The sequence below is a fragment of the Neomonachus schauinslandi genome, chromosome 7 (assembly GCF_002201575.2).
Source record: "Neomonachus schauinslandi chromosome 7, ASM220157v2, whole genome shotgun sequence".
Classification (NCBI taxonomy): Eukaryota; Metazoa; Chordata; class Mammalia; order Carnivora; family Phocidae; genus Neomonachus; species Neomonachus schauinslandi.
Genome location: NC_058409.1, coordinates 46178235 through 46203651, shown reverse-complemented (window position 1 = coordinate 46203651; position 25417 = coordinate 46178235). Strand labels below are relative to the sequence as shown.

General features: G+C 40.2%; 1 protein-coding gene across 2 annotated transcripts in view; it reads right to left on the bottom strand.

The window, feature by feature from the left end:
- The window catches only part of LOC110591082 (regulator of G protein signaling 7 binding protein), a 97994-nt gene that overhangs the window by 5858 nt on the left and 66719 nt on the right, over nucleotides 1–25417 (bottom strand). The window contains exons 4-5 of one of the 2 annotated variants that reach the window (XM_021701988.1): nucleotides 14368–14515; nucleotides 5039–5109 (exon numbers count right to left, since the gene is read on the bottom strand). In XM_021701988.1, the coding sequence (XP_021557663.1) occupies nucleotides 5039–5109; nucleotides 14368–14515 (219 nt within the window). Of the gene's footprint in view, nucleotides 1–4852; nucleotides 5110–14367; nucleotides 14516–25417 lie in introns of those variants that run through there. The other variant, XM_021701989.1, reaches the window with a different exon arrangement.

Here is a 25417-nt window from a genome sequence, read left to right as displayed (position 1 = left end):
AGACTGAAGCACACAAAGTCCTTCTAGGAGGCCCTGGTGAAAGGACCTAAAAGATCATCTCTAGGCTATCGGGTGGCATAACTGCCTCATGTTCTTCAGCCAGATATCAAACCCTGCTCCATGACATGGCTAGAGTGGATATGGGGGCTCCAGACTGGAGTGGGCTGACAGTATGAATCTGGGGGAGCTGTTCCTAGATCCAATTTAGTCTGGAGTCGCACTGTCCCCAGGAGGGGACCCATTCTAGAACAGATTCAATTCCCAACGGATCCACCTCAGACCGATTTTAATGCCTGGTCTCAATGACCAAATTCTAGGCAAGAGTGAACATACAAACACACCCCACAGCATTCATTAAGTCAGAATTCTGGAAAAGGTGAAACTGTCTTTCAGGATTAATTTATTTCTGCCAACTTGTTTTGTTTGATTACAACATACATTTAGAAGATGCTTGCCCTTCACTTTCCAGTCTCCTTTTAGCCTTTGTCAGTAACCTTGCAGGCTCTCCACAGGTGGTTCCATTTGTAATCCATTTGACACAGCAAGACTATCATAATTAATGAAGTTTCCTACAGCACTGCCAGTGACCCAGAATGTAGGACAGGAGAGGCGCTGAAGCAGTGGAAAGAACAGTGGGCTGAGAGCCAGGAGACCTGGACGTGGTCAGGAGCCTGCTGTGGGGCTGCCATAGAAGGAGGACAGATTGCTTTTCTTTTGTGCCTCTCTGTGTCTCCAGCCTTAAACTGGAAGGATGGGAAAGAAAAGGCACCGTCTAAAAGGAGGCCATAATCACTAACCATTAAAATTCCTGCTCTTGGCTACCTTCCTTTATTTGTCACTGAAAATCACTTTACAACAAACTGTTGTCAAGTTTTGATTGTGGTAGGAAGAGGGGGAAAGATACGACTGAATCTTTAAATGAGAAAATAAATATGGAAGTTTCTGAGGTGAAGACTAGGGTGGAGCCTGGAGAACACAGGCATCTGAGCCCTTCTGGGGGAGGTTTCCCCAGTGCCCGCCTGGCAGGATCTTCACATGGTCAGGGTTTGAGGTAGGAACAAAGGAAACCAGGCGTGGTATCGTTCCCCTTTTTTTTCTCTCTGTTTCAAACACACATGTAAATGGAATAAAAAGAGAAAAGAAATAAGAAGCCAGAAAAAAAACCAGATGGCTTTCTATAATGGTTTTCATCCAGTTACAAAGATGTTTTGACAATAAGGTCCTAGAGAAAAGAACTGGAATATATTTTTCCACATTTCACCCCACACTGTTTCTTGGATATGTTCACCTACACCCATAGAATAAACAGATCAGCTGCAAAAGAATTCCAGGAAGGTCATGGGAAAGCTCCTATGGTCTAGCTTGGTATACAGAGTCAGACAGAAGAATCTGGCTGATTTGTTCATTAAAATGGTGCTATATGCATCTGCTAAAAAATGTTCCCAGAGGGACACGAGACTTGCTCTCCTTCCCTCAGGCTTTCTCAGACCCTCTGGTTCAGACTCACAACCCCCTGTCTCCACTGGTCAGCTTCAAGTGGCATCATGCTATGATTCCCATGAAACCCGTAAAGAACGGAGATGTGGCATCTCATGCCGAGGGTCCCATTTTTCCCCTAAGTGAAGAAACCTGAATTTACCTGAATCGAAGCCTTCACCTCAATTTTTTATTCTTTTTATTCAAAATCCTATTGCATCATTCCCTCCTAACAGGTCCTTGAATCTCCTAGCTTTTTCCTTTTCATGCTCTACACAGATTTAGGGCCCTTTTCACTCATGTTTTTACTCACAGTATCAATCATTTATTATTATTATTACATTTTGAAAATGTATTTAAAATTCTACTTTTTCCTGTTTATAAAAGAATACAAAGTCACACAAAATATTTCTACTCTTTATGATTATAAAAATGTCCCAAGTAATTAAACTGAAATTTCTGTTTTTCCGTTAATGCATGCTTCAGGAACCGTTGGATGTATTTTCATGAAATGTGGAGGGGACGTTTTGGATGGTTTGATTTACACTAGAAAGTACAGGGCACACATGCCATTCTGCACACCCTGGCAGGCGTTCTCCTGGGCAGCTGATGGTGAGGTATAGGGAGGGGCCTCCATGCTGCCCCAGGGGGACTTGCCAAACATATAAAGAAACAGAACAGCTTCAGACATGAACTCCAACTCCAAAGTCCCAGGGACCAATGTTCTGTACTGCGGGCTCCAGATCAACGAGCGGAAGCTGGGGCTGTTCTCTTGGATGATGATGGGGCATTCTCCTGAGCTGGGCTGGCTGGGCTGGCTGGTAAAGAATACCAGTACCAGCAACAGTCATCACAACAAAGCATCTGTCCAGGTCGGGAGCAGACACAAGACCTGCGGTGCTTCATTTAAGCCCCAACAGCCCCCTGAAGTAAGTAATGCTCTTATCTCCTTTTCAGGGATGAGGAAATTGACATCGCTGGATGTTAAACAGATTATTCCAGGGCACAAAGTTGCTAAGTGGCAGAGCCAGCATTTGAACCCAAGGATCGGCCTTCATCTAAAGGCCCCGGTCTCCACCACAATGCGCATTTCTAGCAACAATCTTCCAGGCTGTGGCCGGAGGGCTCTCTCCTCACTACACCCTATCTGCTTCCGGAAACCACCACAAGGTCTCCACTGCACTACGCCCAGGGCGCAAGCCCGTTAGTCTGATCCCAGGCCCTGCAGGGGTGCTTCCAGGTAGCTGACTGATGCTCCACACCCCTGCGTCTTGTCTTCTGACACCCTGCCTCCATCCCATGCCGCTCAGGCCACACTCCTTCTCGGCCTCTTCACCTGGCGTTCTCACTTCCACCTCTCCACCTTCTGCCACGCCGCTCCCCGAGCCAACAGGCTCTCCAGCTCTGCTACCAAATCCTCTCAGAGCCAGGCAGCACCCTGACCTCCCTCTGCTTTGCTCAGTGAAAAGCAGAGGAGTTTCTTTCTTACTCTAAAAACCCTTTCCCCACCCTCTACGTAGCACTCTCTCAAGCGGACTCTTCCTGGCAGGTGCTCGGCCCACGCATGCTCAGTGACAGTGCCGATGATGGTCCTTCGTACAGATCATCAGCCCCCGGGGCTGCAAAGTTGGGCGCAGATTTAACAAACATTTATTGTGTATGCCGGGTGTCGTTCTGGGCATTGCTCTAGGTACAGAAGATACAATAATAGTTAACAGAAACATGTAGAGGCCCTTCCCTCGTGGAAGTTACAATCTAGTGAAAATACCTTCTCCATTTCTGTGTTACGGTGTATATTCCCATAGGATAGCTCTGGAGACAGACTGTCTGGGATCACATCCCAACCTTTCTACTTACAGTTCTGTGTGACCTTGGCTGCGTTAGTTAACTCTCTTTGCCTCAGTTTCCTGTCAATTGGGAAACATTAATAGCATTTCCCTCAAAGACCTTACGAGAATTAAATAAGTTAACAGAGTTAATACATGCGAAGTATTTAGGATAGTGGTTTGTGATATTGTGATTTATAATAAGGCATGTCTTTGGTTTTCCACCTCATTCCTGGCTCAAAGCTCCTAAATCCCTTGGAATTTCCTAAGGGATGATAGCAAGAAAGGTGTCTTTTGTTATGTTAATGAGGATACTTTCAAAAACCGCCTAAGGATGGGGGCTGGTTGCTAGGGGAACCAAAAGTGTGATTAGAGGGTTGGAACTTTCAGTCCCAAACCCAAGCTCGGCGAAGGGAGATGAACTGAAGATTGAGTTCATCACCAACGGCCCGTGATTTAATCAGTCACACCTGTGTAATGAAGCCTCCCACAAACCAACAAAGGACAGGTTCGGAGAGCTTCCGGGTTGGTGAACAAGTAGAGACCTGAGAAGCGGGGTGCACTGGGGGAGGGATGGAATCTGCTTGCCCTTCCCCATACCCTACGCTTGCATCTGACATCTGGCTGTTCCTGAGTTATATCCTTTTGTGATAACTGGTGATCTAGTAAGTAAAATGTTTCTCTGAGTTCTATGATCCACTGTAGCAAATTAACCGAAGCCACGGAGGGGCTCCTCGGAACTTCCAACCTGTACATCTCAAGTGGTGGGGGAGGGCAATCTTGTAGCCCTTAATTTAGGGGATCTTGTGCTGTCCTCCAGGTCATCTCAGAATGCAGATGAATTGCAGGACACCGTACTGGTGTCCACGAATTGCTTGGTGGTGTGGAAAAGGGCTCCCACACATTGGAATTGGGTGCAGAATCACAGTGGCACACTGTAAGGTCTCAATATGTGTTAATTATTATTACTTCTTTTAGATAATTAAACATCTAGATGGCATAAGTCTTTCTTTGGAGATTTCTTTTCTTTCTTTTTTTTTTTTAAAGATTTTATTTATTTATTGAGAGAGAGAAAGAGTGCCCTGCAGGGAGGGTGAGGGGCAGAGGGAGAGAGAATTTCAAGCTGACTCCACCCTGAGCATGGAGCCTGAGCAGGGCTCCATCTGACGACCCTGAAATCAGGACCTGAGCGGAAATCAAGAGTCGATTGCGTAAGCCACCTAGGTGCCCTCCCTTTGGAAATTTCTTAAGTGTCCTCCTCTAGGCTGTAAACTTTTTATTTTTAATTTAAATTCAGCTAATTAACATATAATGTATTACTGGTTTCAGAGGTAGAGGTTAGTGATTCCTCAGTCTTAAATGATACCCAGTGCTCATTACATCAAGTGCCCTCCTTAATGTCCAACTTCTTAAAGTCAAGGGCCAAGTCTTCAGTTGTTTTGTGTTTGCCACACCTGGTATAGTGCTTTCCAGGGCTTGTTAATGAATACATGCTCTTGCCTGACAGGGCCAGTGGAAGAGGCCTCTGAGGGTCAGAGTGTACCTCAGCTCTCCTCAGAGCACAACTGTGTTTGCCTGCGGGGCTCCATTTTCATTATTGTATCTTCTTGAAGAGAGAGGAATGTATATTCAGTGACTTCTATTGTTTGTGTAAAACAAATTTGTAATTTCTCAAGAAACAAGTCCCAAGGTTATCATGTTAAAAACATCCTCTGCCTCAAAATGACACGACTTACCTTGATTTTTCAGTGGTAAAGGCATAGTTTCCCTGAGTTTGCTTAAAAGGTTTTTCATTTCTCGCATGTCTCTGTAAAAGTGATAAAAAGAAGAAAAAAATCAGCTGTGAATTTTTGAAGTGCAATCCCAAACAGTCTGTTCTATGAGACAATTGAGAGATGAGAGTCTGTGCTTAATTGTACTAGCTTTAGTTTCCAGTAGGCAAATGTTGAATTTATTTTGCTTTTATAAGAAAAAAAATCTGAGACTGATGGTTTTGGAAGGAATGAAAACTACTCTGGCAAACATTTCCACAGGGCATTCTGCTCTAGGAGCCTTCTCTGCCTTCGGTTGGACCTGGCTGAGATCAGAGAAGAGTCTCTGATAACAAGGCCAGTATTGCAGATTTCTAAGAGGGAGGTCAAGGACATGCAGGTAGTGTAACAGGGGTACTCTGGGCAAAACTGAGGCTGGGTGATGTTGCTCTCAGGCTTTAAGGTCAGATAGCTGTTGTGGTTGTACTGGTTCACTTGCTATTGTCTCATGATTGAAATTCAGCGTAACATAGATGTTAGGGATTCACAAGGTTCAGCATTGATCGAAATGACTTGGAATAATGGGAAACTGACGAATTCTAAAATCTTCAGAGAAGAGCTCTTCACGATGGGGTGGGGGGGCGTGGAGAGGGAGAAGGAGGGAGAGAGAAGCACCTGGGACAGATGGACAAATGGACCTTCCTGTAGCCTCTCCCACGCAGGTAAGCCACTGCATCCTTCCAACATCTCCGCTCTCTCATCTTGGAATATACGTGATCCTAAAACCACCCAACTGTGGAGCAGGAAGCCATACCAGGGGGCTTCTAGTTTGGGATAGGAATCAGTTGGACTTTTCAAATCCTTGGGGCAGTAGCTCTCCACATGTTCTGGTGGTCATCCCCTGGACTTAGTACTCTTGAAATCGCAGGACGTAGTGGTCGATTTCATTTATGAGAGCAAAAATCAGATACATCCTTTAGTTAGCTCTAGAATAGGCAAGCAATAGCAGCAGGTACTAAGGATTTAATAAAGTTTTGGGGGGAGGATAATCTGAAAGTTGAGGAAATTCTATCTACTAACTTATTTTTCTTTTGCTATATGAAGAAAAAGAATCACCATTTAATTTTAGGTATGAAATAGGGACCCTCAGTTCCTTTCTTTTTTTATTTTACATAGGCTCCACACCCAATGTGGGGCTTGAACTCACAACCCTGAGATTAAGAGTTGCATGCTGTACCAACTGAGCCAACCAGGCGTCCCTGTGTATTTCTTGATACACAGCTGTTCTCTTGAGTATGGGTTGAGGACTACTTGTCCTGGGGGAGGCCAGAGACCCCATAGGGTCTCTCCTTAAGTATTGGCTAACATGTAAAAAGGAACTCTTTCCCAGGAATAGCTGATTGGAAAAGGAGAAGAAAGCAGCCTTGTGGGTCAGGTGTAGAAATAAGCCCATAAAAACAATTGGAATTCTTTCCCATAAGTATGAGGATATGTCTGTGGGGCACGGATGCTGACGAGCCCCAAAGGGTATTTCTAGAGAGAAAAGGTGAGAGTGGGGGATTGGGAAAAAGAAGGGCAGGGCCCTTACATCCAGAAGTGCAAGGGGCATATTCTGATTTCCTGTAAAATTCTCAAGGGTGGATGGGATGGGAGGTGGACGGGCACATGGTGGGAACGGGTCAGGAATGCAATATGTGAGACTGAGGCAAGGTCTCTCTGGAAAGCACCAATTCCCAGGCGTGGTGCTGCACAGGAGAATCATCATGTGCCAGGACCCCACCCCATGAGAGCCTGATATAGCTGGTTTCTGGGGATGGGGCTCAGGAATCAGTGTTTTTAAAAAGCCCTTCTGGTGATTTTAATGAGCAGTCCAGTGTGAGACGCACTGATCTCTTAGGCAGAGAGAGGGAGAACTTAGGAAGCTGCCTTACCAGATCAGGTCTCTTGTGCCTACTTGTCTCAGTCATTCCCACCTCCTTGGACCTGAATCTGGACTTTAAGGCTGAACTTCAAAACTGTGGGCTATAGTCTTCTTTTTTTAAAAATTGAGGTAAAATTGGTATATAACATTATTTAAGCTTCAGGTGTGCAACATTATAAGTTTCCATCTGTATGTACTACAAAGTGATCACCACTACAAGTCTAGTTATGATGCATTACCCTATAACTGACCCCCTTCAACCATGTGACCCACCTCCATCCCCCCCACCCTTCCCCTCTGTAATCATCTATCTGTTCTCTTGCATCTATAAGTTTGTTTTTGTTTTGTTTTCCTTTATAGATTCCAGATATGAGTGGAATCATATGGTATTTGTTTTCCTCTGTGTGACTTATTTCACTTAGCATAATAACTTCACGGTCTGTCCATGTTGTTGCAAATAGCAAGCTGAGTAGATTCCATTATAGCACACACACACACACACACACACACACACACACACTGCATCTTCTTTTTCCATTCATCCATTGATTAACATTTAGGTTGTTTCAATTTCTTGGTTATTGTAAATAATACAGCAATGAACAGAGGGGTGCATATATAGTTTTGAATCAGAATTTTTGTTTTCTTTGGATAAATACCTAAAAGTGGAATAGCTGGATCATATGGTAGTCCTATTTTTATTTTTTTTGAGAAATATCCATACTGTTTTCCATAGGGGTTGTGCCAGTTTACATTCCCATCAATTGGGTGTGAGAGATCCCTTTTTTTCGACATCCTCCCCAGTATTTGTTATTTCTTGTCTTTTTGGTACTAGCTCTTCTAACTGGTGGGAGGCGATACCTCATTGTGGTTTTGATTTGCATTTTCCTGATGACTAGTGATGTTGAACATCTTTCTATGTGCCTGTGGGCCATCTATATGTCTTTTCTGAAAAAATGTCTATTCAGATCCCCTGACCATTTTTTAATTGGATTGTTTCTTTTTGTTGTTGTTGTATGAGTTCATTATATATTTTGGATCTTAACCCTTTGTTGGATATATGATTTGCAAAAATCTCCCATTCAGTAGATCACATTTTTGTTTTGATGACCTTTTCTTTCACTATGCAAAAGATTTTCAGTTTGATGTAATCCCATTTGTTTATTTTTGCTTCTGTTTTCCTTGCCTTTGGAATCAGATGCACAAAAAATATCACTAAGACTCATGTTGAGGGGCTTACTGTGTATGTGTTCTTTTAGGAATTTTATGGTTTCAGATCTTACATTCAGGTTTTTAATCCATTTTGAGTTAATTTTTGAAGATTAACTGGAATTTTGATAAGGATTGCACTGAATCTGTAGATTGCTTTGGGTAATATGGACATTTTAACTCTATTCTTCCAATCCATGATCATGGAATTTTTTTTTCCATTTATTTATGTCTTCATTTTCTTTCATCAGTGTCTTACAGTTTTCAGTGTGTAGGTCTTTCAACTTGGTTAAATTTATTCCTGGGTTTTTGATGCAATTTAAATGGAGTTACCTTCTTAATTTCTCTTTCTGATAATTTGTGATTGGTATATACAAATGCCACAGATTTCTGTGTGTTGATTTTTGTATCCTGGTACTTTACTGAATTCATTTATTAGTTCTAACCATTTTTTTGTTGGAGTCTCTTAGGTTTTCTTAGTATCACGTCATCTTCAGATAGAGACAGTTTTGCTACTTCCTTTATCATTTGGATGTCTTTTATTTATTTTTCTTGCCTAATTATTTTGGTTGGGATGTTCAATACTATATTGAATAAAAGTGGTAAGTGGCCATTTTTGTCTTATTCCTGATTTTAGAGGAAAAACTTTCAGCTACTCACCACTGACTGTGATGTTAGCTGTGGGTTTGTCATATATGGCCTTTATTATGTTGAGATATGTTCCCTCTATGCCCATTTGGTTGAGTTTTTATTAAAAATGGTGTTGGATTGTGTCAAATGCTTTTTCTGCAGCTATTGAGATGATTCATTTTGTTAATGCGGTGTGTCACGTTGATTGATTTGCAGATGTTGAGCCATCTTTGTATCCTTGGAATCAGTCACACTTGATCATGGTGTATGGTCCTTTTATTTTATTGTATTCAGTTTGCTAATATTTTTTTTGAGAATTTATACATTAATATTCATCAATGATATTGACCTACAATTTTCTTTTTTTGTGATGTTCTTCTCTGATTTTGGTATCAGGGTCATGCTAGCCTCATAAAATGACTTTGGAAGTGTTTCCTCCTCTTTAATTTTTTGGAAGAGTTTGAGAAGGATAGGTATTAAATCTTGGAATGTTTACTAGAATTCACTTGTGAATCTGTCTGTTCCTGGACTTGTGTTTGTTGGGACATTTTTGATTACTGATTCAATCTCCTTACCAGTAATTAGTGTGTACAGATTTTCTATTTCTTCATGATTCATGAAGAAATACACTCTTGGAAGAGTGTATGTTTCTAAGAATTTATCCATTTCTTCCAGATTGTCCACTTTGTTAGCGTATAATTGTTTGTAATAGTTTTTATGGTTCTTTGTATTTCTGTGATGTCAGTTGTAAATTCTGCTCTTTCATTTCTGATTTTATTTATTAGAACCTTCTCTCTTTTTTCTTGGTCTAGTCTAGACTTCTCTAGTCTAGATAAAGGTTTTTGAGTTTCTTTTATCTTTTCAAAGAACCAGCTCTTAGTTTCATTGATCTTTTCTATTAATTTTTAGGTCTCTATTTCATTTCTTTCCACTCTGTATTTATTATTTCCTTCTTTCTACTGAATTTGGGCTTTGCTTTTTTTTTTTTTCCCCCTAGCTCCTGTAGGTGTAAAGTTAGATTGATTATTTGAGATTTTTCATGCTTATGGAGGTAAGTCTGCTATGATTTTCCCTCTTAGATCACTTTTGCTACATCCCACAGATTTTGGTATGTCATAATTCTGTTTTCATTAGTCTCTAGGTTTTTTTTTTTTTTTATTTCTTCACTGACATCTTTGATGACTTGTTGGTTGTTTAAAAGCATGTTGTTTTATCTCCACATTTTTGTGTTTTTTTCCAGCTTTCTTTTTGTAATTGATTTCTGGTTTCATACCACTGTAGTCAGAAAAGATACTTGATATTTAAAAGTGGTATGTCTTTTTGTTGGATTGACCCTTTTACATTATGTAATGCCCTTCTTTGTCTATTATTACAGTCTTTGTTTTAAAGTCTACTTTGTCTATTATAATATTCCTACACCAGCTTTCTATTCATTTCCATTTGCATGAAATATCTTTGTTCATCCCTTCAAGTTCAGTCTGTGTGTGTCCTGAAGTGAGTCTCTTGTAGGTAGCATATAGATGGGTCTTATTTTTATGTATCCCTTCAGCCACTCTATGTCTTTTGATTGGAAAGTTTAGTCCATTTACATTTGAAGTAACTATATGTAAGTAATTATTGCCATTTTGTTGATTGTTTTCTGGCTGTTTTTGTAATTCCTCTATGTTTCTCTCTCTTTTCTCTCTTACCTTGTGGTTTGATGGCTCTCTTTAGTGTTTTGTTTAGATTCTCTTCTCATTTTCTTTTGTGTATGTGTGTGTGTGTGTGTGTGTTTTCAAAGATTTTATTCATTCATTTGAGAGAGAGGGAGTCAGAGAGAGCACAAGCAGGGAGAGAGGGAGAGGGAGAAGCAGGCTCCCTGCTGAGCAGGGAGCCCAATGTGGGGCTCGATCCCAGGACCCCAGGATCATGACTTGAGCCTAAGGCAGATGCTTAACTAACTGAGCCACCTAGGCACCTCTTTGTGTTTTTATGGTAAGTTTTTGCTTTGTGGCTTGCCATAAAGTTCACATGTAAGTTCCTATGTATATAATGGTCTGTTTTGAGTTAATAGCAACATTCCAAAACTTTACATTTCTTCTACCCCTGCCATTTTATGTTTTTGATGTCACATTTTACGTCTTTTAATTTTATGCATTCTTTAATTCTTGTAGTTTCAGTTAACTGTATTATTTTTGTCTTTAAACCTTCATAGTTGCTTTATAAGTGATTGATTCACTACTTTTACTATATGCTTACCTTTTCCAGGAGGATTTCATATATATTTCCTTGTTATTAATTAGTGCCATTTCTTTTCAGTATAGAGAAGTCCCTTTAACATTTATTGTGATGCTGGGTCAGTGGTGATGAGTTCCTTTATAGCTTTTGCTTATCTGGAAAACTCTTAATCTCACCCTCAATTTTTTTTTTTTTTTTTAAGTAGGCTCCACACTGAGTGCAGAGCCCAATGTGGGGCCCGAACCCATGAACCCAAGATCAAGACCTGAGCCTAGATCAAGAGTCGGACACTCAACCAGCTGAACTACCTAGGATCCCCTCTCCCTCAATTTTGAATAACTTGCTGAGAATTCTTGGTGAATTTTTTTTCCTTTCAGCACTTGAATATGTTATGCCACCCTCTTCTGGATTGCAAGATTTCTGTTGAAAAATCTGCTGGCATACTTATGGGGTTTCTCTTGCTGCTTTTAAGATTCTCTCTTTAACTTTTATAATTTTAATTATTATTAAAATTACCATTTTAATTCTAGTGTCTCTTTTTGTGGATCTCTTTGTTTCATTTTGTTCAGGACTTTCTGTGCTTCTTAAACCTGGATTTCTTCCCCAGATTAAAAAAGTTTTCAACTATTATTTCTTCAAATAAGTTTTCTGGCCTTTTTTCTCTATCTTCCCTTTCTGGAATCTCGATAAGGCAAACATTATTCCACTTGATGTCTCAGAGGTCCCTTAAATTATCTTCATTCTCTACAATTCTTTTTTCTTTTTGCTCTTCTGCTCAGGTGACTTCTATTGCTTTCTCTTCTAGCTTGCTGATCAGATTTTTGGCTTCATCCAGTCTGCTCTTGAACCCCTTCAGTATACTTTTCAGTTTAGTTATTGTATTCTTCAGCTCTGTAACTACTCTTTAGAACTTTCTTATATTTACTGTCTCTTTGTTGAGGATTTCCATATTCATCCATTCTTCTGAGTTCACTGAGTATCTTTATGACTATTACTTTAAACTCCTTATCACATAGGTTGCTTATGTCTGTTTCATTAATATTTTTCTCTGATATTTTATCTTGTTTTTTTTGTTTGAAACATAATGTTTTGTTGAAACACTTTGTCTTATTCTCTGTGTTTGTTTGTATGTATTAGTTAAATTCACTACCCCTTCCAATATTGGAAGAACGTCTTTGGGCAGGAGAGGTCATGTGGAACCCAGATATGCAATCCCCTCTGACCACCGGAACTAGGCGCTCAAGGATTATCCTCAATATGGACTGCACACACCATCTGCTGTGGCAGGGTTGTATCTGTGGTATGGGGGTGGGTGGGATTGGCCCTTGGTCTGGCTGTGACATGTGGTTTTGCTCTGATGGTGTGTGGGATTCTCACCTGAGCATGCCCACCAGCTCTAATAGGTTAGAGGGATAGTTCCAAAATGGTGCCCACCAGCACCAAACTTAGCAAGGTAGGAAGAGGTCATATATATAGTGGCTTCCATTGTCTCTGTCTCTATATAAGGTCCCAACACTTTCCTGCCTCTCTGGGAAGTGCTTTAAGATTAGTAAGTTGGTTTCCTTCACATACGATCTAGGAACTTTTCAAATTCATGTTTTTGTGCTGGGTCCCAGGGCAAGCAAATCTGTGCATGAGTCCTTAAGAGTGGGTTCTCCATTCCCTTCAGTTTTATAGTTATCCTGGATATAATCCTCATTGGCTTTCAAAGTCTGGTATTTAGGGGTCTCATATCTCTCATGCAGGGCCTAAGGGTTGGAAGCCTGACGTGGAGCACAGACCCCTCACTTCTTAGGAAAAAGTTCTGTACTTTTGAGACCCTTCCTGATTGTGGATCCCAGCACTTATGGTGGAGTCTTTTTTGGCAAGGCAGGGTCTTTGCTTCTCCTATCTCAGTGCTGTCCTTTTTGTCCTTTGTTGTGGAGGCTCTGGTCATCCAATTTGCTGGTCTTTTTCAGAGGAAATTATTATTGTATATTTGTTGGGTCCATGGAAGGGAGTGAGTTCACATCTTATGACACCATCTTGAACCTAACTGCACCCTCTCTTATTTTTATTGCCAGCCATAGCTTGCTTTCTTACAAGCTCAAAAGGCTTAGATATAGTTGCTGTGCAAGGTGCCTGAAAGGGAAAATGTCTTTGCTGATGGATTATGCCCTGATCATGGCACTCTGGCAGATATTTCTTCCTGGGAATAGAGCAAAGCATTTTCTATTTCATAAATTAAGATAAATCATTCCCTCACCATTTGTCTATAGCTGTATCAGACCGTGCCAAACAGCTTTATTGTTTGAATTGTTAGATTTCCAAGCTTATACAAAATCCAAGTTTTATTAATAGCACATAATTACCACATGCTTCAATTTTCTATAAACACAGAAATTCAGTAATTAGCTTTAGAATTATATTACAATATGAAAGTAGAACCACAATGGCTATAAATGCCATTGTGTGTTACATTTCTAAAAATAAAAAAATAAAATGTTCATTATCTTGTCAATGATTCAACTCCACACAAAGCACTCAGTGGAATTGCCCAGTATTCATTCAACTGCTTTGTGTCAGCTCTAGGGACATTAGTAGCAAAGGACATGAGATCACTATGAAGGCCAATAAACAAGGGCCTCATCTTCCTGCCTCACAGAATGGCATTTTTAGCATCTAGATGAGCCATGGCATGTATTATTATGTTATTATTGCTTCCTTTCCCCAAATGAAATTGAATCACTGTAGAATCACTTCTCAAGAAGGAAACTCCCTCTCTATCAGTGAGCTACTTCTTGTTAAGACAAATGCATTAACTTGCTTTGATCACTAAGGGGCCATCAGCTACATTCTGGGAAAGCAAGAGAAGGGAGCTCTATGAAAAGCTGTCAACTGGACAGAATACTTAGCCTCTGACTGACAGCTCAGCAGGCCATTCCATACACCTGGAATGCAAGAATTTACTGTTGACATCTTTGCATGATTTTGGATTCTTCTCCTTTAAACAAATGGAAATTTTGGTCCCTAGCCCAGTGGGTGAGCTGTGATGGTGTATAGATTCAACTTTCTCCCTTCCCAAGGAAGCACACTGTTTTCATTTCCATGGAGACACAATGTGGTAGAGTGGGATAAAAAGAGGCTTCGGAGCCTGTGACTACTGGAAATTCTGCTAACATTCTACTGCAGGATTTAGACTCCTTACCTTCTGTTGCCTCAATTTTCTGAGATTTCTAAAATCTGAATCTGAAAGACAAAAGCTGAATCTGAAAGAGAAAAATCTCAACTTTTATAGCCCTTAAGAGTATTAACTGGAGGAATACTGGAAGTCTATTTAGGGTTACTTCCCACTTACCTTTCAGTGTTCTCGATGTCTGTGGAAACCTGCCAGGAATGTTGCTGAATATCTACAGGGGATGATGAGGAGTCCTCTAGAGCAGGTGTTTCAGTACTCTCCTCAATTTTGCAATCCAAACTCTTGGTTCCCCCACCAGGCTCCTTTCCTAAGTTGGGGGTGGTGGTGGGGGTGTTGGTAAAGAGAAAAAGACAAGAAATCATAAATTCAAGTTCTTTAGCCAAGATATCATTGCAAGGATTGTCTGTGCTTTGAGTCAGAGGCTCCATTAACCCCAGTTACTTTCTGAATACTAAATACAATACTAATTCAGTTGTTTCTGAATAACATGAATATAGATATCTCTATCTCTAGCTATATAAATATATGTATTTGTGTGTCTAGCATGTTTCACAAGATAGTTTGTAGATCCCAGTTTGTAGATACCCAAGATCAAGGTAAAAGTCAGTCTTTGATGGAGTACGGGGACTCTATAATCCATTCTTAGTGAGCTTGAGAGGGGAGTTTCAGCCTATGAAATCGAGCTGCTTTTTTGTTCTTTGATTCAAGGGCAACTAAGACGGCCAGGAGCAGGTGACACCCAGCAGGAAGAATGGGAGCTCCTGCCCTTCTCTCTGACTCTGACACTGTCTTGGATTCATATCCCTTAAACAAATAGAAGTTTTGGGACCCAGTATGTGGAAAGAAGTATTATCTTAGAATGTAGGAAACAGGAGATTGTGGACTTGCCTTCCATTTCCTTGGCTTTCCAACCTCCTTCCGTTTATCCTTCTATGAGGAAACAGTTCAGCCTCAAGATCCAGACTGGCTCTGCTGGGACCATAAAGTGCCATCGACTAAAGTGCCATGTACTTACTGGGTAGCCATCCACAGCAGTGCACTGCCAGTCCAGGACTTGCATTTACCATGCCTCATCTCAAGTGAATAAATCAGTACTTTCCAGAAACAACTCTCGAAATTGGTTCAGTAATAAATTCATATGAAAATAAATGGGAGTTATATTCTATGGCCCAGCTATCGTCTGTTAACATCTTTTATTTAGGGGCGCCTGGGTGGCTCAGTCGTTAAGCGTCTGCCTTCGGCTCAGGTCATGGTCCCAAGGTCCTGGGATCGAGCCCCGCATTGGGCTCCCTGCTCGGCGGGAAGCCTGCTTCTCCCTCTCCCACTCCCCCTGCTTGTGTTCCCTCTCTTGCTGTGTCTCTCTCTGTCAAATAAATAAAAAAAAAATAAAAAAAAAACCCATCTTTTATTTGGCCTTGAACATTGTCATTTGCAAGGGTGTGTCCTGGTATCATAGGAATGGCTTATGAAGCGGGAGATCTGAGTTTTATCAGTTGTTCATTCACTCTTTGATTCATTTATTCACTTACAAACATTTCCCGAGTGTTAGCCAAGTATCAGGTACTGGGCTTGATGCTAGATTGTTTCTTTTACGCTTTTATTCAGTGTTATTTGTAGTATGTAGCTGCAGCTGTAGAGGAGTTGTTAAGAATATGTGATAGCCCATATCATTGAATATTCATGAGATAGCAGCTACACCAGGTTACCTCTTAGCTCAGTTTCCCTAATCTTGATGTGTGTTTTGCATGGTTAAAAAAAAACAATATAGGGGCGCCTGCATGGCTCAGTCGGTCAAGCATCTGCCTTTGCTCAGGTCATGATCTCAGAGTCCTGGGGTCGAGCCCCGCATTGTGCTCCCTGCTCGGTGGCGAATGGGCTGCTCCCTCTCCCTCTCCCTCTACTCTTCCCAGCCACTCGTGCTCTCTCTCTTCTCTCAAATAAATTAATAAAATCTTAAAAAAAACTCAATATAAACAGAAAAATTAAAGACACTTGTGAACAGGATGGTAAAATCTAATAGGAAGATTTCCCCTTGGATTCCTGACTGAAGGAGACTAGCAAAAATCTCATCCCTGTCATTTCTAACCTATATGGCAGCAACACGAGGAAAAAGAGACAAGCGATTAAGTGGTTATTAACTGTACGCCATTCATCAACCTATAGTAGAAATGGACCTCTGAATTTTCAGCCAAAGCACAAACATAAGTTTACTGATGAGAACTTTTGATCCTTTTGTGTGTACTTTATGCTCATTGCTCCTGAGTGATGGAATTGCTTTTCCAATTTTATGGTATACTGTTGGGGTGAAATTTAATTAAGCACGTAATTTAGCATATTACCATTTCACAGTTGGAGGGCACTGACCTCTTAAAAGCAATTGCATCGTGCTTCCTGGGAGAGTGCAACAAATACAGTCCATCTGCCACCCCCCCCCCCGCTGAGCAGGGTCCGCCTTAGGATGCAGTTCCACAGGGGTGGCTAAGATCTGAGAGAGAAGCAAAAGGCGGGGGTGGGGGGGTGGGGGGCTCCTTAAACCCAGTCCTCTGCTGCTCAGAACTCTGAAGGATTGGGCCATCTGAAAGCCCACATGGTTCCCGTGGTCCTCCTGTGGAGTAGAAATGCCTTGGGGGAACACAGTATGGTTTGGGCAGTAAAAGGGAAAGGAAGAAGATACACTTATGGGCTTATGGGCTTTGCTTGGCTTGGGGCCACCGTAGCCCCTGTCCTGTGGTCAGAGCTTTCATTCGGATGAGGACAGGGGAGGACACACTCTTTCTCTGAGTCCTCTCTCTACCTCCCTATATATATATATATATATATATATATATATATATATATATATATATACACTTTTTACACGAAAAGGCATAAATAAAATCCAATCCACAATCAGTGTGTTTATACTTACTGCCTGTAATACTTCCATAATACTTACATAAGACAAAGATCATTCTATAACCTTTTCAAAGTAAAATAACTGTTCATATATTCCCAAAACACACCTGTGAGCTTGTAATGCCAAGTCATCTCCTGCTTCTCCTCATTTCTCAGTGACTAGTTCTAACTCTGCTAATATAGATGAACAAAAATAAAAACCTTGGATGCTGGGCTTGCAGTATAGTGCTATCAGCTCACACAATCTCTGCAGAATTTTGATCATATTGTATCTTCTCTGGCTGAAACATCTTAAAAAGACAGAAGGGATCAGTATGAATTTAAGGGGTTTTCAATTCCAGAGTATTTGTGGGGTCAAGTTCACTCTTCACGTAGATAATAATTGCTTTCATGTACTCCGTGCATCCCTTCCCAGTACAGAGTCTGTTTATTGCCTTCATGGTACTCGTCTCTTAGAAATTATCTTGCTTATGTATTTGTTAACAAATTAAATACATTTTTAATAGTATATAAATTTGAATATGCTTCTTTCTTGTAGCTCTTTCATATCTCTAATCCTGTGTATTCATGGCTCCTGATTTCTTTGTATACCATCTCTTGAGTTCCACATCTTTAGCTTTCTTGGATTCAGTTTTGTTGCAGCATATCCTCGACTAATTATTTCAGAGCATATCTGTGGAATGCAAAATTTTTTACTCTTTAAGTAACCGAAAATACTTTTTTCTTCTCTCTTTCTCTCTCTTTGTGCTCACGCTTAAATTTTAATTGGCTGGATGTAGAAATCTATCTTCAAAGTAAGTTTCTCTCAAACTTGGAAGATACTATGTCCTTATCTTAATGTCCATATCCAGAGTGATTTGTATGTAGCCTGTTTATGGCTCTCTGAAAAATTTTTAGGGTATTATCTTTAAATTTTTAATTATTGAGATGGCTCCCTAAATAGTGTAAGTGTAGCTTCTCTTTATGTTAATCTTTGTTGTCATTTGCAATCTCTCATCTCCTTTTTTTTATTTTGAAAATTTGCAAACCTACTGTAAACTTGCAATAATACAATGGTCACCCAGATATTCTTGTTTTACCAACTGTTAACATTTAGCTATATTTTCCTTTATTTCTCTCTCTGTATCTCTCTATATGTATGTATATGTATATAGGTTTCATATATAGAGATTATATGTCTTATATATAATTTATATATATAAAACTATATATTTAAATATAATTTTAATGACCCATTTAAGAGTAAGTTGCAGTCATTAATGGCACTTTATTTTAAATACTCCAGCATATATCTCCTAAAGAACAAGTATGTTTTCCTCCATAAACTCAAAATAATGATCACGCCAAAAAAAATATTTAACTTGGATTAAATATGATTCAATACAGTTTGATACAATACTATTATTTAATATATAGATTATATTCACATTTCCCCAATTGTTTCAATAATGGTTTTTTCTAGCTTTTTTTTAATTGAAGGCTCCGGTTAAGGATTGTGCACTGCATTTGGTTGTCCTTTTTGTTTATTCTCCTTTTATGTAGAACAGCACCCTTGTCTTTTTGTCTTTCACGTCATTAATATTTTTGGCAGGCGAGAATTCTACCACTGAACCACCAATGCATTAATATTTTTGAATGAAGAGTTCAGGCCAGTTGTTTTAGAGAGAGTCTTTCAGTTTGGATTCGTTTTCTTGTTTCTGCATGCGTAGGTTCAGCATAAACATTTTTCGGCAAGCAATTTATAGAAGTGATATTGTATCTTTCTTAGTGCAGTGCATCAGAAAGCTCATAAATCACTTTGTCCCATTATTGTTAGTTAAGTATTATTGATTGCTTGGTTTCTGCCAAAAGCTTTCATTCCAATGGGAAAAAGGGATCCACCATTATAGATGTACCCTTTTCCCTTAGTGGTTACTAAGTACTCTATGGAGTGATTCATTGAGATGTTATGGCATTTTCAATTTAAGTATTTCTTTCTTTTAGGTTTGGGAAAAGTTTTTCTATTTTTCTTGGTTATCTACTTCTCTGTTCTCTCCATTCTTTCAGAATTCCTCTTTCTTATTGGAGTCTCTGGAACCATCCTATATGTTTCTTTTCTTTCTTTTTTTTTTTTAAGATTTTATTATTTATTTATTTATTTGCCAGAGAAAGAGAGAGAGAGAGAGCACAAGCAGGGGGAGTGGCAGGCAGAGGGTGAAGTAAGCTCCCTGCTGAGCAAGGAGCCCGACACGGGACTTGATTCCAGGACCCCAGGATCATGACCCTAGCCGAAGACAGACACCCAATGACTGAGCCACCCATCCTATATGTTTCTTAACTATTCCCTATACTCCACATTTATTTTGGAGGTTGAATTCTGGGAGAATACCTTGACTTGATCTTATAGTTCACTATTTTAGGGTCTAAGCATATTCATTATAATAATTGTTAAGAACTGTGAAGGGTCCGAGATTTTACTCTACCTGTGAGTTAGCCTGCCACAGTCTCATGGATCGTGGAAGAAGACTTGAGACTTCTCAGTCAGAGACAGAAACAGTTCATTACTCACAGAACAGCAGTGGCCAGACTATAAGCATTTGTGTTGGTTTCTTGAGTCCTAATTCCCACAGGGAGACACAGAAAGGGCCAGATCACTACCTGTGGAACATAGGGCCGTGTGACAGGAGAGGAACCCTGAGCTTGGGGATCCTGTCTTCTATAAGCATGTCTGTCCTTTGCCCCAGAGGGAAACATTTTCATTATACTGAATAGTCAGTATGCCCTGCTCTGGAGACAGACATTATCTCTATTTTCCAAGGCATTTACTAAATAAATATACTTGAAAAGATACTATAAAACAAAGGGCAGTCAATGCCTCACTGTGCAAGATGTACAGAAATGCAAGAGACTGGAGGGTTGGCTCCCAATACCAATTAACCCATCTATTTAGTTTTTATTTGATTGATAACATTTTTATCCCCAACAAATCTGGCTGCATCCTTTTTGTTACAGACTATTATTGTTTTATGGGTATGGTAAACTCATAAATCCCTCTAAGATTATCAACTACATATATTTTAAATTCTTCATCTGTTCCCACTTTAAAATTTGTTCTTCAAGAATTAGTTGTTGCATTTGGCATCCCCTTTCTGGCGTGTTGGCTTTTTTATTATTTTTTAAAAATTTGACATCCCTGGATGTCTATCCAGATTTATCTATGAGGATCTCTGTTTGCCTATCATTCTGATTATAGTGTCTTCCTTCTGGTTATTGAGGAGAAGGGACAGGATGTGTGGCTGCAAAATGTGTGTTTCAAGCTTGTCTTCCGGGTGTTTGTCATCTCCAGTGATAAGTTACCTGGGCACTTGGCCTGGTTTTTGGGCCCCCTGTCTACTCAGAGTTTCCTGTTTAAAACTCCTACCACAGCGACATACACTGAGCAATTTAGCCTGGGAAAAACACTGGAGTAATGTGCTCACTTTCTTTTTCTTCTACTGCTGTCTTTATGGAGGCGCAGAGTTATTTCACACTCTGCTCCGCTGTCCCGTCCTGACAAGTCACACCAGATGTCCTCCTGGGGCGAGGAGCAGTGATGGTCTCTATTGCTCAGTGTGGGGCAGCCCAGCTTTTTCTGAATGCAATTTCAAACCTAATTTCCCTGACAACAGTCCCAGAAATCCTTCCTGTGATTTGCATTTGTTGATTCCAACTTCAAAGTATTTCTGGAATTGATTTTATTTTTGCAGTAATTTTCTCCTGCTTGAATTTCTTTTGTTTCTTTTTGAGTGTCTTATCAGCTATGGTTTCTCCTGTTCATTTATATCCACCAATCCATTCCCAATAGCTTTGGAGTTTTGCGAAATTCTCCAAAATTTCTGGTTTGTGGAGGGCATCCTTCCTTGTTTTTCAGGGGCATAGAAGACTATACTCTTTAGCTGATCTCTATTTTCTTTTCCTCTTACAGTTAGGAGGGGCCACATGACAGAGCTACGGCCAGTGGATTGTAAGTAGGAGTGATGTATGCCGCTTCCAAATTGGCTCCTAAAAATCTTCCCATGTGATTCCACTTGCTTTCTTTTCTCCTTCTGACCTTTGAATGGATGTGGATAATGGAGAGAGCAACACTGCCCAGCCATCCCAGCTCTGGCATTGGACTATGATGTGGATAAATAATGAACTCTTATTGTTCTAATCTGTCAAGATTTGGTGTTGTTTCATGCAGTAGTTACTCTACCCTGACAAATCTAAGAAATAATATGGATTTTTTTTCATTATATCTTCTTCTGTTATTTCAATGGATTTTTGTACGAGGGGAAATACAGGAATGAGTTCAGTCTCATATCTCTGGACAAGATTTTCCACCAATTAAACTCCTCTTTTGGTGACAGATGCAGAATGAAAGCTGTTCATTCATTCGTTCAGTAGTTATTAATTGGAACTCTCCTCTAGGCACTATGCTAAATTCTGAGGATACAGAGGTGAACACACTCAAGGAGATCAAATCTAGAGAGGACAACAGACAAGAAACCAGGTAACTACCCCTCCATGTAAAAGGTGTTAAAATCTGTGCCATGGAGATGTGTGGAGGACATACTGAGTGTGTATCAGCCCAGCATTGGAGGGCCACAAAAGGGTTCCTGTAGGAAGTCCCATCTCAGTTCTGACCCAGAAACTAGGCCAGATGAAAGGGATGGATGTGAAATGGATAATATGTTCCAGGTACAAGGAGCAACTGAAAAGAAGGTGCAAGTTCAGGTATCTACAAGTAGTTCAAAATGCCTGGAGAGTGGCACGGTAAGGTATGGGGGAGCTGGTGAGGTGGGGGTTGCTACTGAAAGAGGAGGCTGGAAAAATTAGGGTCAGTTCATACATATTCTTCTGAGCTACATTCACGAGTCAGCAGAGGAGTGCTCCACAACCCTGGACAGTGGCCAACTGGAGTTATCTGTAGCTCCCTGCTTTGACCAGGTGTCCTCAGAGTGGAGTACCAGTTCTCTAACATCAGGTGGGCTCTCTGCCCTGCTCTCAGGAAAGGGACCAACCAGCTTGCAAATGGTAACTTCAAGTCAATGTTTTACTTTACCCAAGAGAGTGAATATGCATTTAAAATAATTTCTGATTATGAAATGAAAAACTTTGGCCCCTGAAAAATCAATTTCAGGCTTCAGTGAACAAATATTTGCTCAAGTTGGGGACAGAGGTAGGGGAGAGAGTCCGTACGGTACCTTGAAATCATACTAAGCTGGCTTCATCACTGTTAAGAACTAAGACATCAAAAAGTTGGCCACTTTCCTCAGGGCCTTGCAAAGCTTTTTGCCTTTAGCTCCTTTGGGATTTCCATGTATTTTTAGCTTGTTTATGGATAATATAATAGGCATGTTTGAGGAAAAGTTAAGGGAAACCACCCATGAAGCACATACCAGTTTGGAAAGCTGGTTATTCTTATATTCGTGAGAAATGGTCAGTTGTTTGGGAGAAATAAAAACACATCTGATTGTGGGGCAGCCTCAAGAGTTCAATAGAGCACCCTCCACCGCAATCCTAGGCATTGTCCCTGGCAGATGGGGGTGGGGTCCTTTATTTATAGTGAGAGTTTCTTTATCACACTCGACTTTGACTTTCATCCTCCTGATTTCTTATTTCTCCCACCCTTTTTCTTCTCTATCCATATTTTCCTCAATTCCTTTTCCATTTCTCCCTTCCATTCCTTCTTGCTTTCCTGCCCATCTTCAGTCCACCAGTGACACTGGGAAGCACTGTTCCAGACAGTGTCTCTTTGGAGGCCCTGAGTTTGACCTCTGGTGTCTAGCAAGGTCAATATTATCCATTTTCGTAAATTTCCCCAGGAATCAAAACAAACCAAACCAGTCTTGTCTGAGCTAATATTATACCACTGCACTATCATTTCCTTGATGATAGGGACAAATTTCCTATGTTCTTTGTACTCCTGACATGGAGTATCTGCTATGCTCAGGGAAGGCTTTTACAACAGTTTCATCCCGATGGTGAACAAGATGAACACGGTATACATGAGATGCATGTATGGAACCTTATCTAGATAGTTCTTCTCACTTTCAAGCATTTCCATAACTGGTAGATGCACTGTGAGAAAAATGGAGGAAATGGAGGCTGTTTGTGGGGTATTCCACCTTTACTCCTGTGTTTCTAAAAAGCATGTGATTTACATAGAAATAAGTTATATTAATTCAGTCAGTTGCTTACCTGTATTAAAAAGTAGTTTCAAAGGCTTTTCTACACTGTGGTAGGAAGATACTCACAGTGCCATAAAACACATAGTGGAAAATAAAAATGTTATCATCAGCAGAGCCCCTTTCTTACCCATGTACTGGAAAATAAACATTTTCCAATTCAGAAGAGATACAGAACCCTCCTCCTTTCCCCACAGTCCTTCTCTGTGCTCCTTACAGTGCTGTAGTCCTAGCACCGCCCCCCAGAGTGTCAGCCATCTTGGCGGCTCCACGTAGCCGTGTGAGAAAGCAGAAGCACAAGGCACCCCCTCCCCCGCCCCCGTAGCACAGGACAAGAGCAGATAAGGAGATGCATTTGGAGGAGGTCTCTACGAGGCTTTTCCTGCTCAATTTCTGGCCCCCCTAAAGTAGAGCAAAACAATGCACAAGACATATTTACTGTATAATTAATTAATTCCAACTTTCCCATAATGGGTATCGTGGCTGAATCATGCTGCCTTTGGATCACAAAAATGCTATGTTTTATTTTATTTTATTTTATTTTACTAAATATAGTCATTTCTTTGTCAGAATTCTTCACCCAAAGTAAAATATTTTATAAATCATTAAATGTTCTATGGAGTTAACTTTCCCTCTCGTCTTAGAACTAACTCTCCAACTTAGTGTTATTTTGGTAAGAAATTAAATACATAATGGATTTTAGCCATTAAACATGGTATTTTGAAATATTGTACACTAATCATTAAATAAGTCAAATCTGTGGAAAAAATTCAACTAATCACACGACTGTTTTTTCTTTCTTCATTTGATAGGTTCTCTTGCCCTTTTCCAATGTAGCTTAATGGGAAATGGTCTGGTGTGGTAGGACAGTCAGAACTCTGCCACGGGATTCATGTGCTATGGGACCTTGGGCCAGTTCTCTCCTTCGGCTTTGGGGGAAATAACAGTTGAGGATAAAATGAGGTAGCAGGTATGAAGCACCTGGCTGTAGAAAGTACACAGTGAGTGGAAGCTATTGTTACTGCTGTCATCCTAGTCCTCAACTGACATCTACTTTGACAAAGTGTGGTTAATATGGTGCCCTACTCACTGTTTGGCATATGAAGACATGCAGAGAGAGTAATAGATGGTACTAGATGACCCTAGTTGTAGATTCCAGAAGGTGGTTATGTTTATATTCTTCAAACAGTCCAAGTTTGTCCTAGGCTTGCATTCTTTGCATCAGACACCAGAGTTTATGAGGTTGTTCCCTTCTTGTCATTCAAATCTTAGATTAAATGGTATCTCTTCACAGAGCTTTGACCATCCCTTCTGGGTTAGCCACCCAGTCACTTTCTAGGATTTCACCCATTCTGTTTTAATTGAGACATTACTGACATTACACTTATTAGTATTTGGGATTTTTAGAACATTTGGATTTTTTTTTTCCTTTCTTTCTTTCTTTCTTTCTTTCTTTCTTTCTTTCTTTCTTTCTTTCTTTCTTTTCTTTTCTTTCTTTCTTTCTTTCTTTCTTATTTCTCTGCATTAGATTATATACTCCACAATAACCGGGATCTCTTCAGCCTTGATCATTAAAGTCCCCTAGCACCTAGAACAGCAGCTTAGATATGATAGCTGCTCATTAAATTTTTGTTCAAAGAATGAATACATGTTTCCACACAGAATTTGAATCATAGTCTGTTTTAAGATTCATTCTGCTTCATTTCTTCTAACCTGCTGTTCTATTTTAGTATCAATTGCCTCATTACTTTGGAAAATAAAGCCTTTATTTGTGGCTGTATTCTGTTTTTATGTTGCTTGTTTCTTTTATTGGTGTGGGTTATTTCCTTTCCATTTCTTAATAGGAGGCTTGAATACTTTGGAGTCTTTATTGCTCATATTCTATTCTTTGTCTTGAGTGCATCCTGTATTTTGCTGGATAGTAGTTCATTAATTTCTCATTATAGCATCTTGAGCTCTCAGCTTCCACTAGATTTTGAATTAAGATTTTTCAACTTTTAACATTCCTCTGTCCTTTCCCTTTGTGATTACAATACCCTCCGAGGACTTGGGGACAATTTTGATGTAAGCTGGGGCCGAGAGGTGGAGCAGGGTCAGAGAGGGCCACTGACGGGGCAAGGTGAGAC